At 45.2% G+C, this 23,655-nt stretch overlaps 1 protein-coding gene across 10 annotated transcripts in view; it reads left to right on the top strand.

The window, feature by feature from the left end:
- Positions 1-23,655, top strand: part of LOC102292558 (disks large homolog 1) — a 100,440-nt gene that overhangs the window by 12,299 nt on the left and 64,486 nt on the right. For 6 of the 10 annotated variants that reach the window (XM_005945796.3, XM_042213579.1, XM_014341186.2 and 3 more), the window contains exon 3: positions 9,267-9,430. In XM_005945796.3, coding sequence (XP_005945858.1) covers positions 9,267-9,430 — 164 coding nt within the window. Of the gene's footprint in view, positions 1-9,266; positions 9,431-13,962; positions 14,035-23,655 lie in introns of all 10 variants that reach the window. The other 4 variants (XM_005945790.3, XM_042213577.1, XM_005945791.3 and 1 more) reach the window with 1 other exon arrangement.

Here is a 23,655-nt window from a genome sequence, read left to right as displayed (position 1 = left end):
GTGTCACGTGACCTCAGCATCATACAGACTTCCTGTGACATCGTCTGTGCAGCGCGATGAGGAAACCTCGTGTTAATGAATAAAACTACCGCTGTGGGTTTCAGTCGTTCTCCACTCTTAACGCCGTTTCCTGTTTTCCTGCGGTGCTTAAGCATCGGTCAGAGAATCGGCTCCACCTGCCGTTTGCCTTCATCAACCAATCAGCTCTCATTCAAGCAGCTGCGGGCCAATGAAACGAGTGCCTGCATTTGAGCTGGAGTTTACATTTAGAAGCTGAACTCTGCCGTCGTGACTCATGACTTTAAATAATAATCACCTTCATCCGTCTGACTGACGCTGCCGAGCTTCTTCCCAAACTCCTTCCTCTGGCTCTGCGTGCCCGAGGCCTGGGCGTGTTTGTCACGCTCACCCTGACGTCCCAGCATCCCCGATGAAAAATAGATTTCTGCCACACAGTTTTCCAATCTGCCAACCCCCCTTCACCAAAAGGAGACGTGTGCAGCAGGCCGAGCATGGTGTAATCCCTCTGTGGACACGACGATTACCCCCGGTCCATAATCCACCCCCCACCCCCGCCGCCGCTGATTTGCAGAGAGCGCGAGCCGCCAGCTTCAGTTTGTTTTCCTTCTCATTCTTTCTGTTCAGACCGGCTTGATTCCTCTGTCAGAAACAGATGGCGTCCTGCGAATCTTTTCAATTTAATAAATCAACATCGGGTTTTCAGCCCAGAAGATTTGGATGTTATTCTGCTAATTGCTGCTGCTCTGAACTCGGCTGCTTTTGGCTGCCCCAGAATTTAGGTTTCCAGCGCTGAAGGTCAAAACTGCGACTCATAATTATTATAATTAAACCAAGATATTCCCGCCTCTGAAAGGCTCAGGTGGAAGGAAAAGCATCCAACTTGTGTCACGTTATAAGATGTAAACTGTAGATTTTCTGAGTATTTCACAAACTGGAAAATGGAGCTTTGACACAAAACTAAAGTAACTTAACCTACCAACCACTGTAGGTGAACCATGACAGTAGGACGGGGCAGCGAGATGTGCTGCAGTTTTTTAAAGTCACTCGGACTCTAACATCAACATCACGTTCCCAACAACACTGCACAGAGTTTTGTTTCCTGGACTTTGATTAAATAGATTAAAAACTGTTAAAGTGGAAACATTTTAAATGCATCTTCTGTATTTTATAACTGACGTGAGTTAACCCTTTAAGACCTTAAGAGTTTATCTTTATATTCTTTATATTCTTACATGCTGTGGAGCCATTTGTGGGAGTATTTTAAGTAGCTATACAGCAATACAACCGTTACAGCCCAAATTTTGATAATATGTCTGCATTAAGTCTATAATAACTACATAAATTGCAAAAAAGAGCAATAAACTACAGAAAAATTTAAAATCTTTTTTTGTTTTGGTTTTTTTTACACATATATTTCTAGTTAGAGAAATTTTAAGAGGTTTATCCCTCAAAACTGTAAATACAAAAAAGTTGCACAAAATAGTTTCTAACAGGAAGTTTATTTTGAGTGTTTTCATAGTTTTATTTTTGAGATACACCATTTTTATAGACTACAGGAAAAATAAATATTATAATGCAAATTTGCCAAAAAACAGCAACACAAATAAACTATTTCCAGCAGCGCAATGTGAGTTCTAAGCTTCCCAGAAAATCATGAAGTCAACATGAGTTTTAAAAACACCAGTACAGGCTTATAAGGCCTCGAAGGTTAAAAAAACTGCGTCACTTCCGGTTCAGCCAGGTCATGGCGGACATGCGATAGTTCGGGCTGACGTCTGTTCCAACGTAGGAAATGTTTTGAACAGCTGATCGGATCAGCAAAGCGTGTTTCTGGAATATTATGTTTTTGTTGCTGCAAGCGCTTTTTATGCAGTTTTTGCAAAGCTTTATGTGGAAGGAAACCGTGACCGAGGACAAGCTGATGGCATAAGATGTAAGTACAACTCCTCCGGCTTCATATGCAACAAAATTTATTGCGCTAGCTTACGCGGTGGCAGTGCTACAGGGATTTAAAAATAGTTACACAAAACGGAGCGTGCTGCTCCGACCGGCTTTAAAGGGTTAATGTCGGTTTGCTTTCATCTTTGCATTGATGATATTTTAGGTTCCCTCCAGGAAAAAGTGTTTATACGTTTGGTTTGATGTGCTGCTGTTTGTTAGCAGGAATAATGGAAACGATCGGAGTCATTGATCCGGGAATGTTTGGACAGATTGTGCCGTAGCAGGATTTGGCAACATCGGAGACCTGGTGTCCTCGCAGATGCAAAACAACCTGAAATACGAAATGTTTGTACAACTTTGAGTGAATGTGGAGCTGCTGAGCTGCTCCCGATCGCGTCGTTAGAAACACAGAGGAAACGTTTGCATCACCTCTCAGTTTATCGTGTGATAATTCTGCCCCTCCTTTGTTAAAGCCGTGAGGACCACACACTGAACACAGGAAATCTCCACGTCTTCATCTCCTCACACAGCTGCACATTTAACGTGTACGGTCACGTCTGTGAGTGCCGTGAGTTTGTCCAAACCACGCCTTTATCGAAACCAGCTCGAGTCTGCTCAAGGATCCAGGCTCCTCTGATTGTGGTTGTTGTTGTTTGTGATTTGGGGAATAATTATGATGATGACGATGATGATGAAGCTTTATTTGTCACTTGCAGTTTGCTGCAGTGAAATCGGACCTCTTCAAACCAAACGTACGTCACACAAACATCACGTCGGGTAGACGGGTCAGAACAGGTAGCATCAAGAAACACAATGAAATGTTCAACACAACAAATTCTGACTGAAGCTGTGATAATTCAGCAGGTTTAAGAGGCCTCGGGCTGCACAGAGACGTGGGAATAACACGGCGCCGGCTTCTGAAGACGTGACGATATGTTGAGTCAGATCAGTTTTAAGTGAAGCTTTTGATGTTGCATTTATAATCTGGACCTCTGCGATCCTCCCGACGTCACTCACAGACGCCGCGGTCAGCGAGTCAGAGTTCATGGGATGAAGCACACGAACACCCAACGAGGTTATTCGGAGCATCGTTGTGAAACATGAATCTGATTATTTCTCCTCAAAATCGAGCCCAGTTTCATCCTCTGAGCTGAGTGTTGTCGTTCCACTTGTAGCTGCACCGTGGTCACGAGGCAGCGCTCTTATTCTGAAACTACAGGAAGGTGTTTGTGAAATGTGAGTGTGGAGGTGCGTTTCTGTGTGCGATGGGAGAAACGAGTAGACGCACAGATTCACTGCTTTGTGTTTACATCACGATGTAACATGCTCGCAGTGTCATGTTCAGGCTTGTGAAACAGGTTGTTGTGGGTCGTTTTAAGAGTCGTGGTGTCGTTCCTGCAATCAGGAAAGTTTTATGTGGCGTGTTTACTGTGCGTGGAACAGCTGAGAGACGCTCGCACACTGAACTACATGTTTGACGTGAGTCGTGTTTCACACACGTCCTCACACGTGCACGGCTTTGACTTTCAGCTGAGCAGCAAACCTGTTTGTTAGGCAGATGTGTGACACATTAAAGGAAAAACACCTGCCCACTCCACTGACACTGAGTGTTCTTGTCACATACGGGCTCAAACCCCAAAATGTTTGTATGTTTATCAGTAAACATGAGCGGCTGCAGGGAGAACAAAGGGATTTCTCATGACGTTAAAGGTGAAACGCATACGAGTGAGTTTTCAGGAGCACCTGAGACAAACAGTTTGACTCCAGCGATCAGTCGTCGTCAGCATTTCATCAGGTTGATCTAATGTTTATTTTCTCGTGTTTCTGTTTCTGCTGTGACAAAGCTGACCCTGCATCGACTCTAAATCTGCATGTTGGTCTGCGGCTGTTTCCGGGCTCAGTGAGATTCATAAACCTGGAGATGGTTTAAAGCTCAGCTTTGGCGAGAAGGTTGCGAGGAAGGCGAGCGATGCCGTCACCAACAGCGGCGGCTGAGAGACTCGTGTAAACGTTTCCTTTGTTCTTCGTCGTTTTCAAAAAGACTTTCCAGCGTTCTGCTTTTGTTTGTAGTCGTCGGTGGGATTTAGATTAATCCGTGTCTGATCTGCACTGCTGACCTCTGCGAGCTCTGGGTGTGGCCAGTTCATGCCGCTGCAGTGTGGTCGTGCTGATGGCGACTGCAGTCTAAACAGGCGTGGTCTTTTCTTAGAGCGGACAACAGACGCTGCTGTGTCCGACTCGCTCTAACTGGCTAATGTGATCACAGCCACTGGGCCAGTTATCTGTCAGCTGGTTTTAATTAAATCCCAGTCCTGCAGGTCAGAAACGAGAGCCGAAGACGTCTGAGGAAACGTCCCACTGTGGATCTCAGACCTGTGGATTATGCACCGTGTACACCATTTATTAAACCTGATTAATAGATCAGTTTTTTGCATTTAGGCCGATGATGTGCTGCTCTGCTTCCCAGTCACCCACAGTTCCTCTGCCGTCCTGCAGCCGTCGAGCATTTTAGTCTCGGTCAATAATTAAACGTGGAGAAAGTCTCGGGTAAAAACAAAACTAAGCATCATCTTTGTGGTTAAGCTGCTCGGGTTTGAAAAGTTTCATGTTTGACTGAAATCAGGGAGTCTCTGCTGTGTTTTACTCTTTTATTTAAAGTAATGATTTGGTGTTTAAATTCTGAACCTTTCTTTGATTCCTGCAGATTGCTGCCGTGTTTCCAGGTTCAGGGTCTCTGCGGTTCCTTCGTCTTGCAGACTGTTTGACAGCCTCTGCTGTGACCGCAGAGGCTGTCAAACAGAAAGCTCTAAGTTGGGAAGCAGCTCGCTGGTTTCACTGTAAAACGATCTCCGAGTCTCCCACAATTCCACAGAGGTCTCTGTGTTATTGGGCATCAATTCAGCGCCGTGTTTAAGGTCGTCCCCCGAGGACAGACGGACTGACAGCGGGGAAACTAGCGCTCTCACGGTCAGGTGACCCCGGATCCTTTCATTTACTCGGGCTCAGTTTGCACTGCTTAAGTTTAAAGAATAAAAAAGCTGCATTAAACCCTTCAGTGAAAGAAGCAGCTTAAGCTGGTTTAAAGTGCAGGTCAGTGTGTGCTCTCGATTAGACCTGTTAGTCTCCTCAGTTTAACAGTTTGGTTCATTTACAGAAGTCTGGAAACTAAATACTCTGTGAACATCAGCGTATTCAGTGACGTGACCTCGATTACTTCTGGCTGTTAAATTTGGCGCACGCTCTCGACCACTTTGTTGGACTATATAAACCAGCTCTTCTCCTGCTGTGTGCGTTTGCTTCCACTAACCTCTGCCCACCAAAGCCACGTTCACCAGAGAAGTCTTTGAAAGAGTCCCGAAGGTAAATATTTGGTGTTTGGAGCATAACTGTCAGGAAAAAGTGTTTTAAAACCGTTTTTGAGACATAATCAGAAACTTTTAAAAGAATTTTCCCTGAAAATCTGATCCGTGACTGCACATGCTGTTTACATCCCGGCACCAATGAAATTAAAGTTGCTGAGTGTGTGCTGCATGTCACAGCCTCTAGGGGGCGCTGGCTGGGAAAACAAAAGCAGACTTGACATTGAGCATCATCTCTGGTTTTTATTTCTCGTCATTCGTCTCCACATTTCATCGTTTAATCCTCTAGCCTGCTCATGGTGACCTCCACCTCCCTGTAATCCAACTTTGTCTTTCTATCTGTGTCTGCATTTGTTTAAATCTACGCTTTGTGCAGCATCTGGTCTCTGCAGGAGGAACTGCAACATGCTGCACACAGTGATGCAGGCCGGCGCTAAAATGTTATGATATCCTTCACTTTGTCGTCTTTAAAGGAAGTCAGTAAATGTTATTTAGGTTAATAGAAAAAGTGAGTATGCTCATAAAAACAGATGCAACAGCATGTAGTTAAATCTGCCATTAAACTAATGCATCAACTAACAGCTTATAATGGATCTGTTAAAAACACCGTCGTGTTCCTCAGTCAGACTGGAGTACCTTAGCCTGGAGGAACACAGTGCTACGGCCTCTCCCAGAGGCATTGACAGCTGAGCTAAACAGTCGAGTGACGGCGTTCCACGGACGGTGAAAAACTCCTGGGTGGATCCGTCGCGTTTCTACAAACGGTGTTAGAAACATGGCGGGCGGCTGCTGTGGGCGGAGTTTAAAGTAGTGATTTCGATCTCTGAAACATGTTTGTGACAGCTGCTGTAGCTTGTAGCTACGCATGCACTTGAATTAGGAAGAGCAGGAAAGCAGAAGCAATCTGCTGACACCGACTGGTGGAGGTTTTGTCCTCTAACTTTAACTTCTCTCATTTCCAGCTCATGATTTTGATTCTTGAACTTGAGCTTTGCATGATTTTTTCCGCTAAGAATAATCCTTCTTTGTCTCAGTTCATTCCTCCTCCGACTGAAACAAGCTCCCTCTTCTCCACTCTGTGAGGAGGTGCACATCTGCTGCACTCTTCAGGATTATTTCACTCATCAATAACTTCTGTGTATTGATCTGTTATCTTGTAACGATGTAACCTACCCCGGTGTTGATGCCGGTGTGTGGTGGTCGCGTCCTGGTGGTTTAGAAACAAACCAAACGCTGCAGCTTCGTCCCTCTGGCGTCCTCGCTGTTTGTCGTGGTTTCCTCACATCCTTTCTGATAGTTCCCAAGAATTACTGAGCAGGCCCGTCACAGGCGCTGCGTTGAGACGACGTGTAGTTATTCTTCCAGGGAGGTGTCGGCGTGCGGCTAATGACGTGTCTGCACCGTAGATTTATCACAGAGTGTCAATCGCACAGCTTATGACTGTGCGGCTCAGTATCAGCAGATATCCAAAGGTAAAGTGCCTGTACGCTAGCTGAGCTTAAAGTCTGGATGGATCTCCACCGTCAAGTCTTTCACTAAGTGCCAAAGGTGTCACTGGTAAAACGGTCGGTGGGCTTCACCCTGTGGGGTCATGAGTGTGGGAGCCTGATGGGATCCAGCTGCTGCTGAGACTCTTCAGTTCGGGGCCAGGATGCTGCAGACGAACAGAGTTCACACAGTTGTGGAAACAAAGAGGCGACTTTGTATTTTTAGTTCTTGCATCAGCTTCTGCGCTGATATCTGAGGCTATTTTCAGTCATCAAAGGCTTTTACAGAAGCTGCAGTCAGAGAAAATCACAGCGCTCTCCTGCACTGATGTTGGCTCCATGTTGTTCTCAGTCATGTGACCGACCGGCCCACGAAGCACACCTGATGATAAATGTGATAATTCGGCCCGGTTCAGGGTGAGTCTGCAGGTTAGAGACATTGCAGCTCCACGTGGCACTGCTGGTAGCCATGGTAGAGGCTTTTATTGTGAAAGAGCAGAGCACAGGAAGCCCCTGAGTGCTCAGAAAGAACGTAGTTCAGTTTGGACTGTTACAAAGCAGATAACACCGTCATTAAAGGCTGCAGAGGCAAAGAGCCGAGAGGCTGAGAAAACAGTGGGCAGGTTGAAAGAATAAGTTTTGATGTTTGTCTGTGAAAAGCAGTCGTGTGTTTCTTTGTGCTGGGAAAGCAGAGAAAGGTCTGTGGGGGCGGGTCAGGATGCAGGTGGGTTGCAGTGGGTAAGATGGCGAGCAGAGCTGGAAGTTTGAAGGTGATCCGCTGCCTGTTGACAGGTGACGGTCTGCAGAGGTGGAGCCGGAGCAGCTTTTATTTGATTGGTTCGGTTTGTAAATGTGGACCCAATGAAAGTTTCCAGTGAGACTTTATGGCGGAGCGGCTTTTTGTTTTATTTATAGCACTCGATGTGCCAAAGCTCCAAAATAGAGGCTGTAAAGCCTCCAGGAGCCCGGAGGATGTTTGGGATTCCTCATTAGTCATGATTCTGCTTCCTCGGATCGATCCAGGCGCTGCACTCGTTTTACATTTTTACCGAGCTCGGTACTTTCTGAGGTCGTTAGAAATCTGTGTGGAAAGGGTTAACAGGCAGCGAGACGCCGCTGCGGGCTGACGGCGGGGAGTGCCAGAGATTTAAAGGCCAGTGGTCATCCCGAGGAGCTGTTGAAGTGGTGATCTGACGGTTTAGGGGGAAACATCTGTGCCGGCTGGGCGGTCAGCTGCCACGGCGAGCCAAAGAAAGCCCGCTTATTTTAGATCCGCTCGCTGTGAGCGCGTTTCGGGATGTAAAAAAAGCTCGCTGGATGCGGCTGCCAGGGCGAAGCTTTTTATAATAACAACCTACTGTAAACATCTGAACGTGGAGTCATGATATCAATCACGCCGTCAGTCGCTGTTAGTCCCTCGCTGCAGCAGTTTGACCCCCTGAGCTCAAACCGAGGAGGTCAAAGCTTCATTATTTGAGCGACGTGCTTCAGCTTGTGGCCTCATCAGGAACGTCTGCATATAATAAAACAACCAATCATAAGCATCCATACAGTGTGGCAGAAGCATGTACGGCTGAGTATGATAGCTCAGGTTAAAGTCAGCCATCGTCCCTGGAGACGATTCATAGTTCTTTAAAAACAGGACAGACCTGCTCGAACACTCACAGAGATGCAGGTGCTTTATTTTGAAAAGCTCTGCTTTAAAACTCCTGATCTGTCTGATTCTTTTACTCCTGCTTTAACAGTGAAATGAGTCACTGTGCAGGAAGATTTCCATCTGAGATTCAGTGTTTTTTGTTTGCTTTATTCTTCACTTCTCTGAATGTGACAGGTGTGTATCAGGTGACTCACCTGTGGAAACCTGATCCTGACCTATAAATGAAAGCGAGAGCAGCATTTCTTTAATCTGTTTTAAAAGTTTTTAATGGCAGAGGAAAACCTCCAAACGTGTCACGTGCTGTACTTTAACTGAACGTTAATGTCGGCCTGATGAAGCCGTTTCCTGTGTGTCGCCTCCGCCTCGAACAAAACCCGCGGTCGTGACCCCGACGAGTGTCAGGTCGGTGTTTGTCCTCCACTCTGGCCTCCCTCGCCTGCTCCGTGAGCTCTGAGCTCAGCGAATTAGAATTTTAAGTGAAGAAATACTCAAATCTAAAATGTTTTATGAGACAGGAACCTTTCACTTCTTATCAAAGCTTTTATTGTGAAAAATTAGTAATGGAAACTGATCAGATTTCAGCTTAATTCTGATTAAATAAAATATATTTCTACTCTAATTACACCTGCGACCTGCGCCAGGGAGAGCAAAGGACGTGCAAGCTGTTAGACAGGAAATGACAAAATAGACGGAGCCTTCAAAATAAGAGCGAGGGAGGAGTCTACCAGTCAAAGACAAATAAAATAAATGAAGCTGAAAACGACTCCATTACCAATCGCCTGTCTCTCTGTGTCCTCGCAGATATCCAGGAGTTTTACGAAGTGACCTTATTGGACAGTCAGAGATGGGTGGAGTCTTCCAAGGGGGCGGACCCCATGGCGCCCGTCAACCTATGGGACTTCTCCAGCCTTCAAAGTACAACGGTGACCTCGGACACGCTGCCCAGCCTTAGCACCAGCATCGAGGTAAGAACTCCAGCTGCTGACAGCTGCCGCTCCGCCTGTCAGGACAGGAAGTGCCACCAACACTCGGGTTCTTTTTCCTGCTTCCTGCTGCTCTGTAGCAGAGACGCCGACCGTTGGTTAAAAATAGAAAACGGTAAAAATAGATCAAACCTTTCAGACCTCGCAGGATGAAAAATGAAGCTGCATTTGATTTGCAAAGCAGTTCGATGGACAAACTGACGCCATCTGTTCCCCGCTCGCACTAAACGAGGAAAACAGGATTCCCGCCAGCGCCGGCTCCTCGACGGGTACAAACGGGTCGAACTCCTGGTCACAGCGTGTTTGGCTTGATTAGTTTGGGCTGATGAGCAACTCGTTTCACTGCAGCAATAATATTTCTTCTTGGAGCCTCATTAAGTGTCGGTTTTCTTCCTTCAAAAGAAAATTGACAAAAACTGAGACTGTTTTATCCAGAACGTTAAAATTACAGGAGCTGAAATACAGTTTTGTGCTTCTGATTTCCAAAACCCTGAAACGCATAAATGCATCTTTAGCTCACGCTACGCTGAGCGGTTGTGGTCGGTCGTCTCCTAAAGGCCAAGAAAACCCCTCAGTCAGTGTGTGGATGCCATCTGTTATCACTCCTCCTGCTCTTATTTTGAAATAAGAGCTGGATCTTCCTGTCTTGTTTACCAGTTACAGCAGCCATGTCTTGGTATTTCCTGGCAGTGACAGAAACAGTCATCACTCATAAATGAGAGATTTAAAAATAGAGAATGACACGTTGGTGTTTTGGCGTTCGTAACTGGAGAAGCCAAAATGAAACCTTTTCTTTCCTGTTTACTTTTCTGGGCTTTTTTAAAATATAGACGTAACCACAGTGATGTCACCCTTTGGTTTTGTCCTCAGTCTTAGCAGTTTGGCTGCCACCATGTTGGTTTGTTTGGAGCCAGTAGTGAACATGTAGGTAGTTAAATGCTCAGTTACCTGGTAATGCTAGCAAGCTTGCATTCAGAGACATGGAGTGGTGCTAATTAATGCTAACATCCAATTAAAATTGTTACATTTCATTAAATCTGGAAGTCAGACTTCTTGGACGGTCTGTTAGTGCCGTAACCTCACTGTTGGTCAGATGATGTCATTAAAACAGTCCAGAATACCAGCTCAAGCCTGGGAGCCAGCTAGCAGCTACAACCACCTGTGTCGCCATTCACCTGTCAAAGAGGCCACGCCCCTGAAACTACAAACTGTAAACCCTTAAACGGCTCTGGAGACCAAAGCGGTTTCCGTATCCGGCTGTGAACTTTTTATTTAAAAAGTCTGTGGGAACTCACTCGCTGCCGGAGCCTCCGGTGGACATTGGAGGAACTGCAGGTTTTCTTTTGATCATGAATTAAATGTTAACTTAATTTTTCATGTTTCAAATGAACTTTTAGTAATTATGTTCTGCAGAATTCGTTCGGCATCACTTTCCTAGTTCGTGCTGTTTCTAACATTTAGCATTTCTTCTTAGCTGCTCTCACGTGTTAACTAAAAACGTGTAATCACTGCGCCATCTGGTGGTACAAATTGGTATTGAACAAAATGAAAGTCGCGATTCAGCCTGAGCTTCTGTTTCACGCTGTGCACAGGTGTGTCGGACATAAATCTGGAGCGGCGTTTCTTCACCTTGAGTTTAAATGATGTTAAAACAGAAACTCTACCAAAGTGCTTTTAAATGTTTGACTGTGTCTGATTTTCAGCCATGAGAGCAACTGTTCAGTTTCTCTCTGCTGTACGTGACCGTGCGCCTCCGCAGCAGCTTTGAGCTAAAAGACGACGTTTGTGTTGGAGGACACGATGGCGTCAGATGTCCTTCACTAGTCCACAGGACGATGATGATGATGATGATGAAGATTTAGATCAGCAGCCTGAGGAAGTACAAACTTCATGAGTTGTGCAGTTAAAGCGAGGAAAGTGAAAATGAGACGAGTGATGTTTCCTTCTGCAACGACAGTCAAGCGTGTGAGCGCTCGTGGAGGTTCACTCCCCTGCCGAGGTGGAGATCATCCAAAGTTTTTAAAGGCGGAGCTGCTGGTTTCATCGCGCGCGCGTGTGTGTGTGTGTGTGTGTGTGTGTGTGTGTGTGTGTGTGTGTGTGCGTTCCACTCGCTGAGCTTGTGTTTAACCTCAGGTGTGGTTTTGTGCTTCTGACTTCCTGATGACATGCTTGAGGGGCCTTGTGTGTGTGTGTGTGTGTGTGGAAAGCAAATATCAACTGTTTCCCTCCACCTGATTTTTATCTAAACTGTCATCAGTTACACGTCATCACCATCTGGCAGTTTGTTTACGTCAGTAATTTATTGATTGTCTGGTTATAAAATGACCAGAAAACATTAAAACTGATCCCTCGTTAGTCCCTGAATCAAACTGAACGCATTAATGTTCGAAAATCCAAACGACGTTCAGTTTCAGGGAAAAAACAAACGATTGTTGTTGTCTGATGGTTTTAAATGCGCATCTCAACAAGAAAACAAACAGAAATAATGTTGAACATCAAACTGTTATTGATTGGAAATCCACAGATTTAAGTTACACTTTCTATAATATAAGAAGAACGAATCTCCTCCAGTTTCCAGTTTTGTGCTGATCTGATGTAAACGTTTGTGAGGACGTTTAAACTTCTCACTTGAAAAACAGTCCGAGGTCAACGACGCTGAGATTTCACTCTCGTGTTGATCTCACAGTTGATCAAAGACATCATTGATTAGTTTATTATTGGAGTTATTTTACCTGCAGAATGAATCTGTGCTGCTTTTCTATTCAAACGTGTGTGTGTGCAGACCTGCTGCTCAACCCTCAAACTACAACTTGGTTTATTCCAGATGTTGTGAAGTTCCAGAGTCAATGCAGCACATCAACAGTCTGTAACAAACATCAGAAATACAACAGAGCAGCTCGATAAAATGTAACGTCACAGAACAGAAGATAAAATCACACAAAACCAAATCAGATGGGACAAAAAGTCAAATAAAATAAAGACTCGCTGAAAGTAGAACTCATGGAAAATGTTCAGTTTAGTAGAAAAAGTGACTCTGCAGGTAAAACGGGGGAAAAAGACAGAGTGAAAGTGGTGACTGATGTTTCAGTTTTCTGACGTCTTATAATTTGAAACAATCGATTGATTATTGGTAGAAGTGAGAGATTAATGCCAGCGATCTCCATCAGTCTGCACGCTTCACATGCTTTTAAAGTTATTTTCAGTAAAGTTTCTGTTTTCTCTTCCTGAAAAACGAGAGCAGAGGCGGCAGGTTGTTTGTTTGGTGCTTTAAATCCTGAGACCTCGGTGTTTGTGCGTCTGCGTTCAGCTCAGCTGAGCTTCCGTCTGCGGCACAAACACGTCTCCAAGATGTGATTCGCGACGTTGTGGTGAACGCCAACATGTGAAACGTGAAAGCCGGCGATTCTGTTAGTGAAGCGAAAACGGAGCAGTCTGCCTCCTCTGCTTCTTTCATTCGCTCTAATCCCGTGTTTTCATAATAGCAGATGGGATCAGCCAGAAATTGGAGTATAATCCAGAAAATGTTATTTTGTGTCTTTGTATGAGATTGGTTTTTTTGGGAGGGGGTTAAAGCTGAAGTCTGCAGAGGTTGCCGTGGCAAACAGCTGGAGTCTGGATGTAATGCATCATTATTCCCGTGCTGTGCGCTCGGGCAGGTGGACGGAGACGTTCATCCGCTCGCGGCTGGCCTGAGGTTAGCGTTCAGGGTTGCGGGGCAGCTGATGCACGCTCAGGATTTACTCTGACGCTCGCTATGTGAGTGAGCGGCACATCCAGGTTAAGTGGAGGTTACGGTTCTCATCCGATGGAGCTGGCCAACCGTTCCTCTCTTCAGGCAAAGCTAAGCCTGGACTTCCTGAGTGAGGCATCGGGCTTCTCGCTTTGAGGAAGACAAAAAGGAAAATGTCTGAATTTAAAAATGACGCGAGAAGCTTCTCCAGAACGCCTTTCACCTGCTTGTCTGTTTGCTCCCGCCTGATCCAGCCCGTTTGTTGTGTGAGGAGCTTTTCCAGAGCCGGACTGAGCTCGTTCATCCTGGTTTTTCAGTCCTGTGCTTTCAGCTGTCCAGGACCCGGGTTTGGGTCACATGGGTGTAAAGGTGAGCTGGTTGTTTGACCAGGCGATCAGTACTCCATCTGTATCCTCTGGAGCCAATAAACTGGCTCCTTATTTTCAGAACAGGTCGAACGTGACAGCCATAATGACCCCGGGAGTTTTCTGCCAGCCACCATAACACGCTGCTGCAGGTGGGGACTCGTGTCAGTGAGAGCACAGCTGGTTGGGTTTCAGTCCTTTGCAGATGCATGAACGGAGGCAAACATGCGTCAGTGTGAGGTGGACATATTTCACCTGATGATCAGCAGAGATGGAGGGCGGGACGTACGCATCATGTTTAGATCGGAGCACAAACCTGACGTTGGCTGAGATGTTTCAACCTGCTGTGTTGTTTGATTGAATGCTTTTCTTCTTCTTTCCTCTTTTTCCCGACTGTAAACGCTCATGCTCCCCCGTAGGACTCCCCCCTCCTAAACGAAATCCTCCACACGTTGGCGCAGGCCAAGTGCCCGCCTGGCCGTGACGGACAAGTAAGTACTGCCTGCTGTTGGTGGGAGGGGCTGTCGGTGTCGTCCACCTTCGCCGCATGTCCCATCCAGTCCTCGTGTGCTTTTTTTGGGCCATCGGAGGGGTGGGGGTCAGGGGTCAGGTTCGCCCAGACGGCCTCAACGTGTCGCTTTGAGTCGTTCTGATCTGAGTTTGGATGAAAGTGGAACCAGAGCTGAAGTCTGAGGCTTGTTTTTAACACTGATCAATAAAACAAACTCGCAGCTCTCACCGAGGAGCCGTGGCTTCATGGTCGGCGTGTGAGCTGAACTCTGACCTGAAGATGCGCTCCTTCAGTTTTCATCCTCCATCTTCACGTCTGGTCTCAGTGTTTAAATATTTCTATCAGCAGGAACGCGGCGGCACGTCGAGGCTGTCTGTGCTGTGTTCAGGGGTCGTGGGTTCATCGTGCTTCATTCGTTTTGGTTCATGTTGTCGGGTCTGAATGGTACACCTCCGGTCCTCAGAGCTGCACACACACACTAACACACAGCTGTCACTGATGTGGTAAAAACTTTATTAACGGATTTACACGAACGACTTTTCGTCGAGTGAGTCTTCAGACGTTTAGAGTTTACACATCGAATCAGGTGTGACGAGCTTTTCTTTTCACGCTGTGACCATAAATGGACAACGAGCAAAAATAAAAATGACACCATGTTTCACATGAAAACGTCACAGCTAGCTAATAGATGCATGTGAGCTGTTATTCTGCAGTTATATGAACAGTTGGTGCTCAAAGGCTTCACTTTACTGGAACAACAAACCTAAAATGTAACCAGTGTTTCCACAAGAAGCTGTAAATCAAAGTTAAAGTGATATTAAAATCATTTAAAGTGTTAAACGTGGATTAAAACTGGCCGAGGGTCTCAAACTGAAGCCAGATGAAATAGATTCATTTACCCACAGCACAATAGAAACACAGTAGATTTAATAGAGCTGTTCACAGCAGCAGTAAATGTGTTTAAGAACATTTTACTGATGCTTTTAATCTCTTTAAATGATGCAGATTAAAAATTCACTTTAAGCTCAGGATACGGCAGCAGAAGTTTGTTCGTTAGCGCCGTGCAGATGTTAGTTCCTGATTTCAGCTCTGCAGCACGGTTTCATTTACATTCAAGTCCAAATAATCTTAAATTGAAGTGAAACTCTTCGATCAGTTCATGTTTATTGTTTTTGATTGAATTTCACTTCCTTATTTTATCCAAACTGAGCAAATAGACGTTCAAACTTCACTGAATTCATGTCAGCATGTCTCAGATATCAGCTGATAAAAAGTAGTGTTTGAAATGGGTCAACTTTACATTTTGAGCTGTTAGTGAGAGAGTCTGTTAAAAAACAGCGGGTATGACCCTGCAGCCAGGCTGAGCGCCTGCCTGCGTGGAGCTTTTATTGTGAAGGAGCCTTGCGAGGCCTCCCCCGGACAGACTGGAGCTGTACTGGCGTTCAGCACCTTCGTGGTGGTGGTTGGTGTGGAATTCAGTTCAGGTTTCCGTGAGGCTTCGGTCCTGCGCCGCCTCTTCAGGCTCCTGTGTGTCTCGTGCTGCTTTCAAATACCATCCTCATGTGTTTCTCAGTGTTGTACGTTTCTGAGCGTCGCAGCTCGTCCGGGGGACTTTCTGACCTCACATTGCTGTGACCCACTTATGCAAAATCTACCTGCGAAGCTTCGTCCATAAGCAAACATTATTCACCACAAGGCAGCAGCGGCTCAGAGCCTCGGCCTGGAAAGAGTTAATAATTCACACAACATGAAGCTGTGGTCTGAGGCTGCTGCTGCTCAGTGAGTCAAACCATCTAACAAGGCTCAGCTCCCTTTTTATCCCACATTGTTTCACTGTCGTCAGGCTGCAGGTGGAGAACACCTGCTGACAGGTGAGGCTCCTCAGCTGCAGTGGAAACAGACTGTATAAAACAGATGGACGTAGCGTCGTCACCTGTTAGTCAAGTCTGTTTTGTGAAGCCTCAAACTTGACACTGAAGGGTACTGTATGCTCATTGGTGAATGACTTTCAGTCACAAGTTGTTAGCCAATGAGCATCTCCCTCTTTGTCTTTTTTTACAAACTCTAATGGGAACAACAAAATCAACACTGTGTTGCGTTTAATGACACCTGAAAGCAGCGACTGAGACCATGAACTCATCAGGATCAGATGATCAGGCTGGAGGGTCAGAGGAGGCGCCACCTGCTGGACATTCAGAAGAATGCACTGGCTTCATTTTGCACAGCTGGAAACTGCATCCATCTTTTATTTACAGTCTGTAGTCGGAACCCACAGAGCCACAGCATCATCGCAGGAAGAGGCGGAGACTTGGACACGGACGAACTGTGAGCGCGTCCTGTAAGACGCTCATCGACCAATAAAAAAAACCTGCTGTGCACCTGGTGAGCAGGTGGTGAACAAGTAGTGTTTCAGAGGCGCTTTGCGTGACAGTCAATGTGGAATAAAACTCACGTCATCTCGACTTTACCTGAAGTGTTTCCACAGTGCTGAAGCTGCTCAGGCAGCCGTGCAGAGAGCAGTCACAGAGCGCTCGTATGTCCTCGTGTTCCTCAGAACAACCAGCAAAGCTTTTCACTCTGACTTTAACTGATAACGCTCGTGATGTGTGACGACCACGGCGCTGTGAGCGGTTTGAGATGTCCACACCTGAGGCAGTTGCTGCTTCTCTGCAGCTTCTCTGCAGGGTTAAACTGTTCTTTTCATGTTACTGTGAAACAAAAGTCCAGTGCTAAACACAGTTGTGGGTCACAGCAGCTCGATAAAGGTTCTTTAAACTTTTCTGCAGTGAATTATCAGAAACGGGTCAAACATGCAGGCATGCTTCTCCCTGCTGCTGCACGCAGACGTTAAACTGCTGCAGCTCATTTAAACTCTGATCGATCGCTCTGATGCTCTCAGCTGCTTGGAGAACAAGCACAAAAGCACTAATAACTATTTCTCTTCAGGGCAAACGAGCTCATCACTTTAATGTAAAGCCCGGCAAACTGTTCTGTGGAAAACGCCACTCGCATCACTTCCTGTTCTGTGTTAATGTCGAGGTGTGAAACACGCCATATGATGATGATGACACGCATGAGACGCGACGCAGCTACATGACGGATTCATGGAGCTGTGAAAGATTCCCACCTGCCAAACGCCCACGCTGCCCCATCTCCTCCTCCCCCTGCTCCTGCTGAGAGGGACACTGCTCCTCCTCCTCCACCTCCACGAGCATTTGGCGTTGAGTCATACATGTCATCAGCAGCAGTTAGCGTGTTTTCAAACCTCAAGAGGAAAAGCCGAGGCACAGTCTGACTCAGACAAGATGAGTTTGTGGTCTCTTATCGAGTAGGACGTCACAGCGCTTCAGGGACACTTTAAAACACACTGATGGTTACAGCGCAGCCACCAGTCCGTAATCCAGTTAGCTGATTGATAGAAAAATTACTCATGAATCCTTTTTATGTAAAAATGTCAGACATACTGCTGTTTCAGCTGTTTGTTTAATGTAGAAAATATCAGGGAATAGTCACATATCATATCAGTCACTATTTCACATGATTATTTGAAGAAATAACTGTTTTATTCTATCAAGTTGAAATTTATCTATAATCAAGTCTTTTTAGAGTCATGTTGCACTTGTAATAAAACAGTATTATTCACTGGTAAGTACAAACTAATTTCAGCCCAGATCGTCATCTGCAGATATCATTCATGCCTAAGGACTGCTCAGAATACCTACGTGCCATTTAGAACCTGCAGGGGAGAAAAATAATAATTGTAATGATTTCAATCACATGACATTTACGTCATATTTGCATCAAAACTGTTTTAGTTTTGGCTAAAAGTACAATACCTGATGTCAAATGTAATTACTGAAAGGTAAAAATACTTGACTCAGTTCTTTATTACAGAATAAATTCATATTTTAATTAGTGTAAATTTATAATATGATAAATAATTAACTACATAATTTAAGCTGCTCCAAAATGTATTATTTAATGTCTGTGTTTATTTTTTTAAGTGTTAATAAATACGCTGGTCTGCAATTACGCAATCATTACAGTCCAGGTATTTAGTGTTGCATTCAGATACACTCTGAAACTATTTTTCCAGTCAAAACGCGTTTGATTGATCGGTTTAAAGTGAAAACTTGACTGGATAAAATTATATTATTAATTTCTATCTCCTGTAACCTCGCTAACAAACAATACAATACACTGGTTTTAATAGTCCCGTGTTAATCTTTTAACCTCATAACTTGGAGGGAGTGGATTTTTCCCAAAGCGCCTGAACGCAGCCTTTGTGTGTGGAGGAGCGGGGTTCGCTGAGCGCTGCTCCTGCTGAGCTCCGGATACGGTATGAAGGAGGACCGGGGGAGGGATGAGGTGGCTCTCCGGTGAGCGCACTCTCTCTCTTGGGTAGATTTATGACCGCAGTCGGTCGGTTTGTGAGTGAATGTGAAGCATTTATGAAGAGTGGCGCCTCGCTGGAGTTCGCTCAACAGGAAGGACGGACGGAGATGAGATGCTGATGTTCCCGGGCTTCACTCCCGGCTCGGAACGATGGACTGCATTTGTATTGTCACCACTAAGGTAACGCTTGAAGAAAGCTCATAAAATACCGACACACGCACACACTGGAGGGCGAGTTTAGTTAAGAGTGAGTCGGTGTTAAATTCGGCTTTCATTACATCATTCAAACGGCTTTTTTATTAGGTGAAAATTCACTTTTTTCAGGGGTCCGCGCCTCATTCCCGCCGTTGGTCCCCATTAAAACAGCACCGCTGATGAAGTGGTTAGTATCGATTTGTGACGATACATTTATAAAAGTGAGATTTCTACCAAAAATAGTGCTACCTCCTAATAGGTGGTATGTTGTCATTAATTGTGAGTCGATGGTCAATTCGGCTAGTATATTATAATAAAGACGACTTTTTATTCAGTAAAAAAACTTACTTTTCTGAAGGGTTCGCTCCTCATTCCAGCCTGTTATACCCATTAAAACAGCATCGCTAATGAACGGAGGTTGGGAACCGGTTTGGATGATATGAAGCGATGATTGTAGGGAAAGTAAAACCATTCATTTTACTGTATCATTGCCGAATTGAAGAAAAGTCGATGGACATATACAGCCCCAAGCCTTTTATTCTTACTCATCGGTTTCTTTTCTAAAAAATAAGGATTAGAAATAAATTTGACTTTTCCTAATGCGAGTTTGGCGTGACATTTTCTTTGCTCTTTATCTTATTGTATGGTCTTTACCTTACAATATAACACACCTTAAGGCAACAGTTGTTGTGATTTGAGGCTATATGGATTAAATTTAATTGAAATTTTCACGCCTTTGGTTTATTAAGTCTCATCTCTTTTTAAAGTCATAGTTATTTTTGGTATTCAGTTCAATCCATTTATTGATTACTGATCAGGATAGTTACCAGCTGACTGTTTTCACTTTATGCTGGCAGTGTGTGGTGTCTGACTTTGAACTGAACACAGGCTTCTTGGTGTTTTTAGAGCTGTGAATGAAATTTGAAAGCATCCGGAACATATTGACATTTTGATTGTTCATTTTTATCACATTATTAACATGTAATAATGTGACAGAGCTAATAATGCTGCGTGTGATCTGCTCTCTGCTTCCTGTGGCGTCACTGTAGCTGCTGAACGAGACAGAGCTGATTTTTGCGCTTTCACGTTTTTTTTTTTCACACCAGTTGGAAGTCTGGAGCCGTCACCTTACTGAAGCTATTTTGAGCTCTTTGTGTTCCTGGACAGTCTGTAAGTTGTAGTTTCGTAGGTCAGGGAAAGATTGATAACTGAACATTGTCTGTTGAGATCCATGGAGCGTTTTAAATTCATTATGAGTGTTTTTAGGTGACACATGTCTACCTGTGTCCTTGAGCATCATGGTCAACCTGAAGAATCCCAGGTTTACTCCGTGATGCACTTTCTCTTTGTGTCATAGTGTTTGGTTGTTTTATCGGGTTTATAAAAGCTACTAGGGCAAAAACATTTATTCAGTTATTTATTGGTACTTTCAAACTGTAAAAAAACTTGATGATGTTGTTTTAAACAACAAGCATGAGTTTAAAAACCAAACGTGAACCATGACGTTCAATAACAGAACATATCGCTGCATGTATCTGGTTATGATGACGACTTCTCAACCTGTCGTGTGATTTAAGGTTTGGGTGGCCTGCAGCAGTGGTGCTGGTGTTTCCTGAAGTTCAGATTTGGCTTTTTGAGGCAGTCAGACTTCAGCCAGTCGCCATCTTTGTGCGCTGAAGTTGCTGCTCCTATCCTGGAAGTCCAGAAATAAGTTTCAGGTTCAGCGCGTATCCATGACTTGAGCTTCTCGAGGTGAAACGGTCTAATGGGGGTTTTAAAACATCTGCTGTAAAGGTGACAGAGGACAGGAAGATGTTGTAGAGATGAGAGAGACGCCTCTAAAACCAACAATAGAGCAGAAATGAAAGCAATCAAACAGAAGCTGAGGTTAGAACAGGAGGTCGGGTCAGTGTCCATGTTCTGTCTGTGGGAGGCGTTAAAGGAGCAACTTTGTTCTGAAAGATGAGTTTCAGTCTCTTAAATCTGTTTGCTGGGCTGAATCGTTAGTGGCTGTATGTAAACGAGGTTAACGTCCCGATGCGGCGTCTCCAGCTGGTCTGGGATCAGTGTCCCTGCAGGCCCTCATCTCTTCTCTGAAATCCCATTTCTGTGATCCGTGTCTCTCCTCTGATCTGAACCCCCGCTGCCTCGTCCTTAAAAACTCCCTCCGTGTGACATTAAACTTAAAGGACATTTTTCTCCCTGCACCCGCTGAGCACTGATGAAGAGTCCTCAGTGGATTTGAACCAGCAACCTCCGTGTTCCTGTTTGTTTCAGGCGTCTCCTCCCTGCACAGGAAAGGTGTCAGAGCCTCAGGTGTGTGTTTGTAGGGCAGCGCCTCGGCGTTGGCGCTATTTTCAGCTCCTTATTAACGACGAGCTGCAGCTCGGTGATTCAGCAGGACAAAGCACAGTCGGCTCGGTCTAAATACAGGAACACCAACAGATCAGCACTCGAGGAACACCTGAGGACACGGTTACAGGACGCACGCTGCCCGGGTGACTAAATATGTTACGTAAGAACCAAAACCAGCGTTTACAGTTTGAAATAAGGTGAAAATTATCCACAGAGACCAAAACTGATGTAGGTTCAGCCTGTAAACATTTCAGCATAGGAACTGAGTCACTGCTGGAGCCTCCGATTGGAGGTCGGTGCTCGGATCAGAACCTGGCCGGGAGTTCAGGTCCTGGTGGCTCGTCACTGATAGAAAGTTTGCTGGTTTCAGGCAGTTGTGTTTTTAGATGTTTCACGTGGACCTGTTGTTGTTCCTGGCCCCTCTTAGAGCTGCTTTGCATGATCCACAATTCAAAACAATCCTTCTTTGTCTTCCTCCAGGCCTCGATGCAGCTCCTCAGTTCAGCCTCGGTCGGATTTAAAAATTAAATAAAGCAGCCTGATTAGCTTTGATTAGGTTTGAACACCTAGTGGGAGTGGTGGCTGTATCCCCTCTCTGTGACATCATTCAGGTCCTGGAGTAGAAAAAAACCCTGATAAACTGAGAGCTTTAGAGCAGTCTGATGCCTGATCATTGGAACACAACGTGAATGACAGGAAATGAGGAAAATAAAACATCTTTTTTGTTTATAAAGAGATGCAAAAAATGACATAAATTGATTGATGTGTATAAAATCTCTCTGCTGTGTTTCTCGCCACGCTGAAACCAGCAGTGCAGGCGCTCTCACGCAGATTCAGACACTTCCTGTCAGAAGTCTATTTATGTCGACGTCCTCGCCCCCCGGAGCGAAAATTCAAGCACGAGATGATGTTTAATTTAATTATGACTCTGTGACAGGACGCGGCGTTTCAGCGTCTCCGTTACGGTGCAGTCATGTCCTGTTACTGTCCATTTCCTTGTTGATGTGAGTCTGTGCGTCCTCACAGCTCTAACACAGCACTGAACCTGTAACGAGTGTGTGGGTGGGAAAGAAGTTATCCAATCACAAATCAGCTCGTTACTGTGGGTTTAAACACGGAGTCGTCCTCACAAACGCAGAAACATTCAGAGCCGCAGTCTGCTGCAGCCGGAGGTCGGAGGTCAAATCCTTCCAGAAAACAACCGCAGTAGCAGGGGCTGATGGGAAGGCTGATCGGCCACTACCTGCAGAGAAGCGTAACGAGCTCGTGCTGTCGGACTGTTGATGCTTCGATCAGCAGCTCGCCGCTGCGCCTGGAAACAGCCGCCTGAATTATTGATGATGGTTACGGGCAGAGCGAGGAGAGTGAACCTGCGAGCACGAAGAGTTAGAAACATGGAATCATTCCTAGATTGACTTTTGTCTGTTGGTCGTTACCTTTGTTTTTACCTGTGTTCAACTTAAAATACTTTAATTTACTTTCATTTAAAGCTTTTTATGACCTTGATGGCATTTTGTTATTTACGTTTTCACGAGTTTACTCGGCAGTTTTCTCTGATTTGATATATACTTAATGCTTAATGTCGTCAATAACATTCATACTTTTAAAGTTTGCATTTTTCATTTATTACTTTTAGTATTAAAATTATTTAGCATAAAGTAATTTTATATTTATTTTAATAACTTTATATATCTGGTATTTGTTTATGTCAGTTCTTTTAAAGTATAATTTCATTTTAATACTGTCTTAAGTACTTTCAGAGCCGTATTGCTGCACTTCATGGCCCAGAGATGAACACCTGCATTGAAGCTATTAGTGATGATTATGTGCATAAACTACATCCCGAGCTGCTCGGAAACACTAAACCTTCTGACCCCAAACCTTTATTGTTAAAGCCGGTCACATGACTCTCTGCGGTCACATCTGTCGCACGGTCGTGAGATGCGGTTTATTTTCTCTTTGCTGTAGTTTGACAGGACGGCAGCAAATATCCACACAGATGTGCTGATGTTCAAGCGATGCCTGGAGGAGGAAACAAACCCTCGATGAAAGCCCTGCGACAGACTGGCGACCTGTCCAGGGTGTACCCTGCCTCTCGCCCTATGACAGCTGGGATAGGCTCCAGCACCGCCCGCGACCCTGGACAGGATAAAGTTGAGGAGTTGTCAAGTGTTTTGTCTGGTGTCAATTATATCGTCAGTTACATTGTTATCGCAAATTTTCAAATGTATATCGTGATAAATATTTTTGGTCCTATCGCCCCGCTCTACTGGTTTCACCTGTTCTGCTCTAAGCTGGTGGTGTTAACCCAGCAGAGAAACCACGCGACACGTCGTGTCGAGTCCAGCTGTGGCGGCCGAAGCTCGGCACAGGAAGCTCAACGGCTATCTCTCCCCTCGCTGTAACGGCGCTCCTGCTGTGAGTGACGTCGAGGCGCCGTGAGGAATTTTTAATGGCTGTGTTTGCACTGCAAGAGGCTGATGGGCCCTGAAGGAGGACACAAGCCGAGAGGAGCAGCCATGCAGTTTAATAAGACACTCACGCACACACACACACACTCGCACACGGGCAAACACACACGCACACTCACACGCGCAAACACACACGCACACTCACACACACTCACTCACACACGCACGCAAACACACGCACGCAC

Source organism: Haplochromis burtoni, unplaced genomic scaffold (assembly GCF_018398535.1).
Source record: "Haplochromis burtoni strain Fernald_Lab_line unplaced genomic scaffold, NCSU_Asbu1 Contig_455, whole genome shotgun sequence".
Classification (NCBI taxonomy): Eukaryota; Metazoa; Chordata; class Actinopteri; order Cichliformes; family Cichlidae; genus Haplochromis; species Haplochromis burtoni.
The sequence above is the reverse complement of the archived record's forward strand: the minus strand, read 5'-3'. Positions and strand labels throughout refer to the sequence as shown.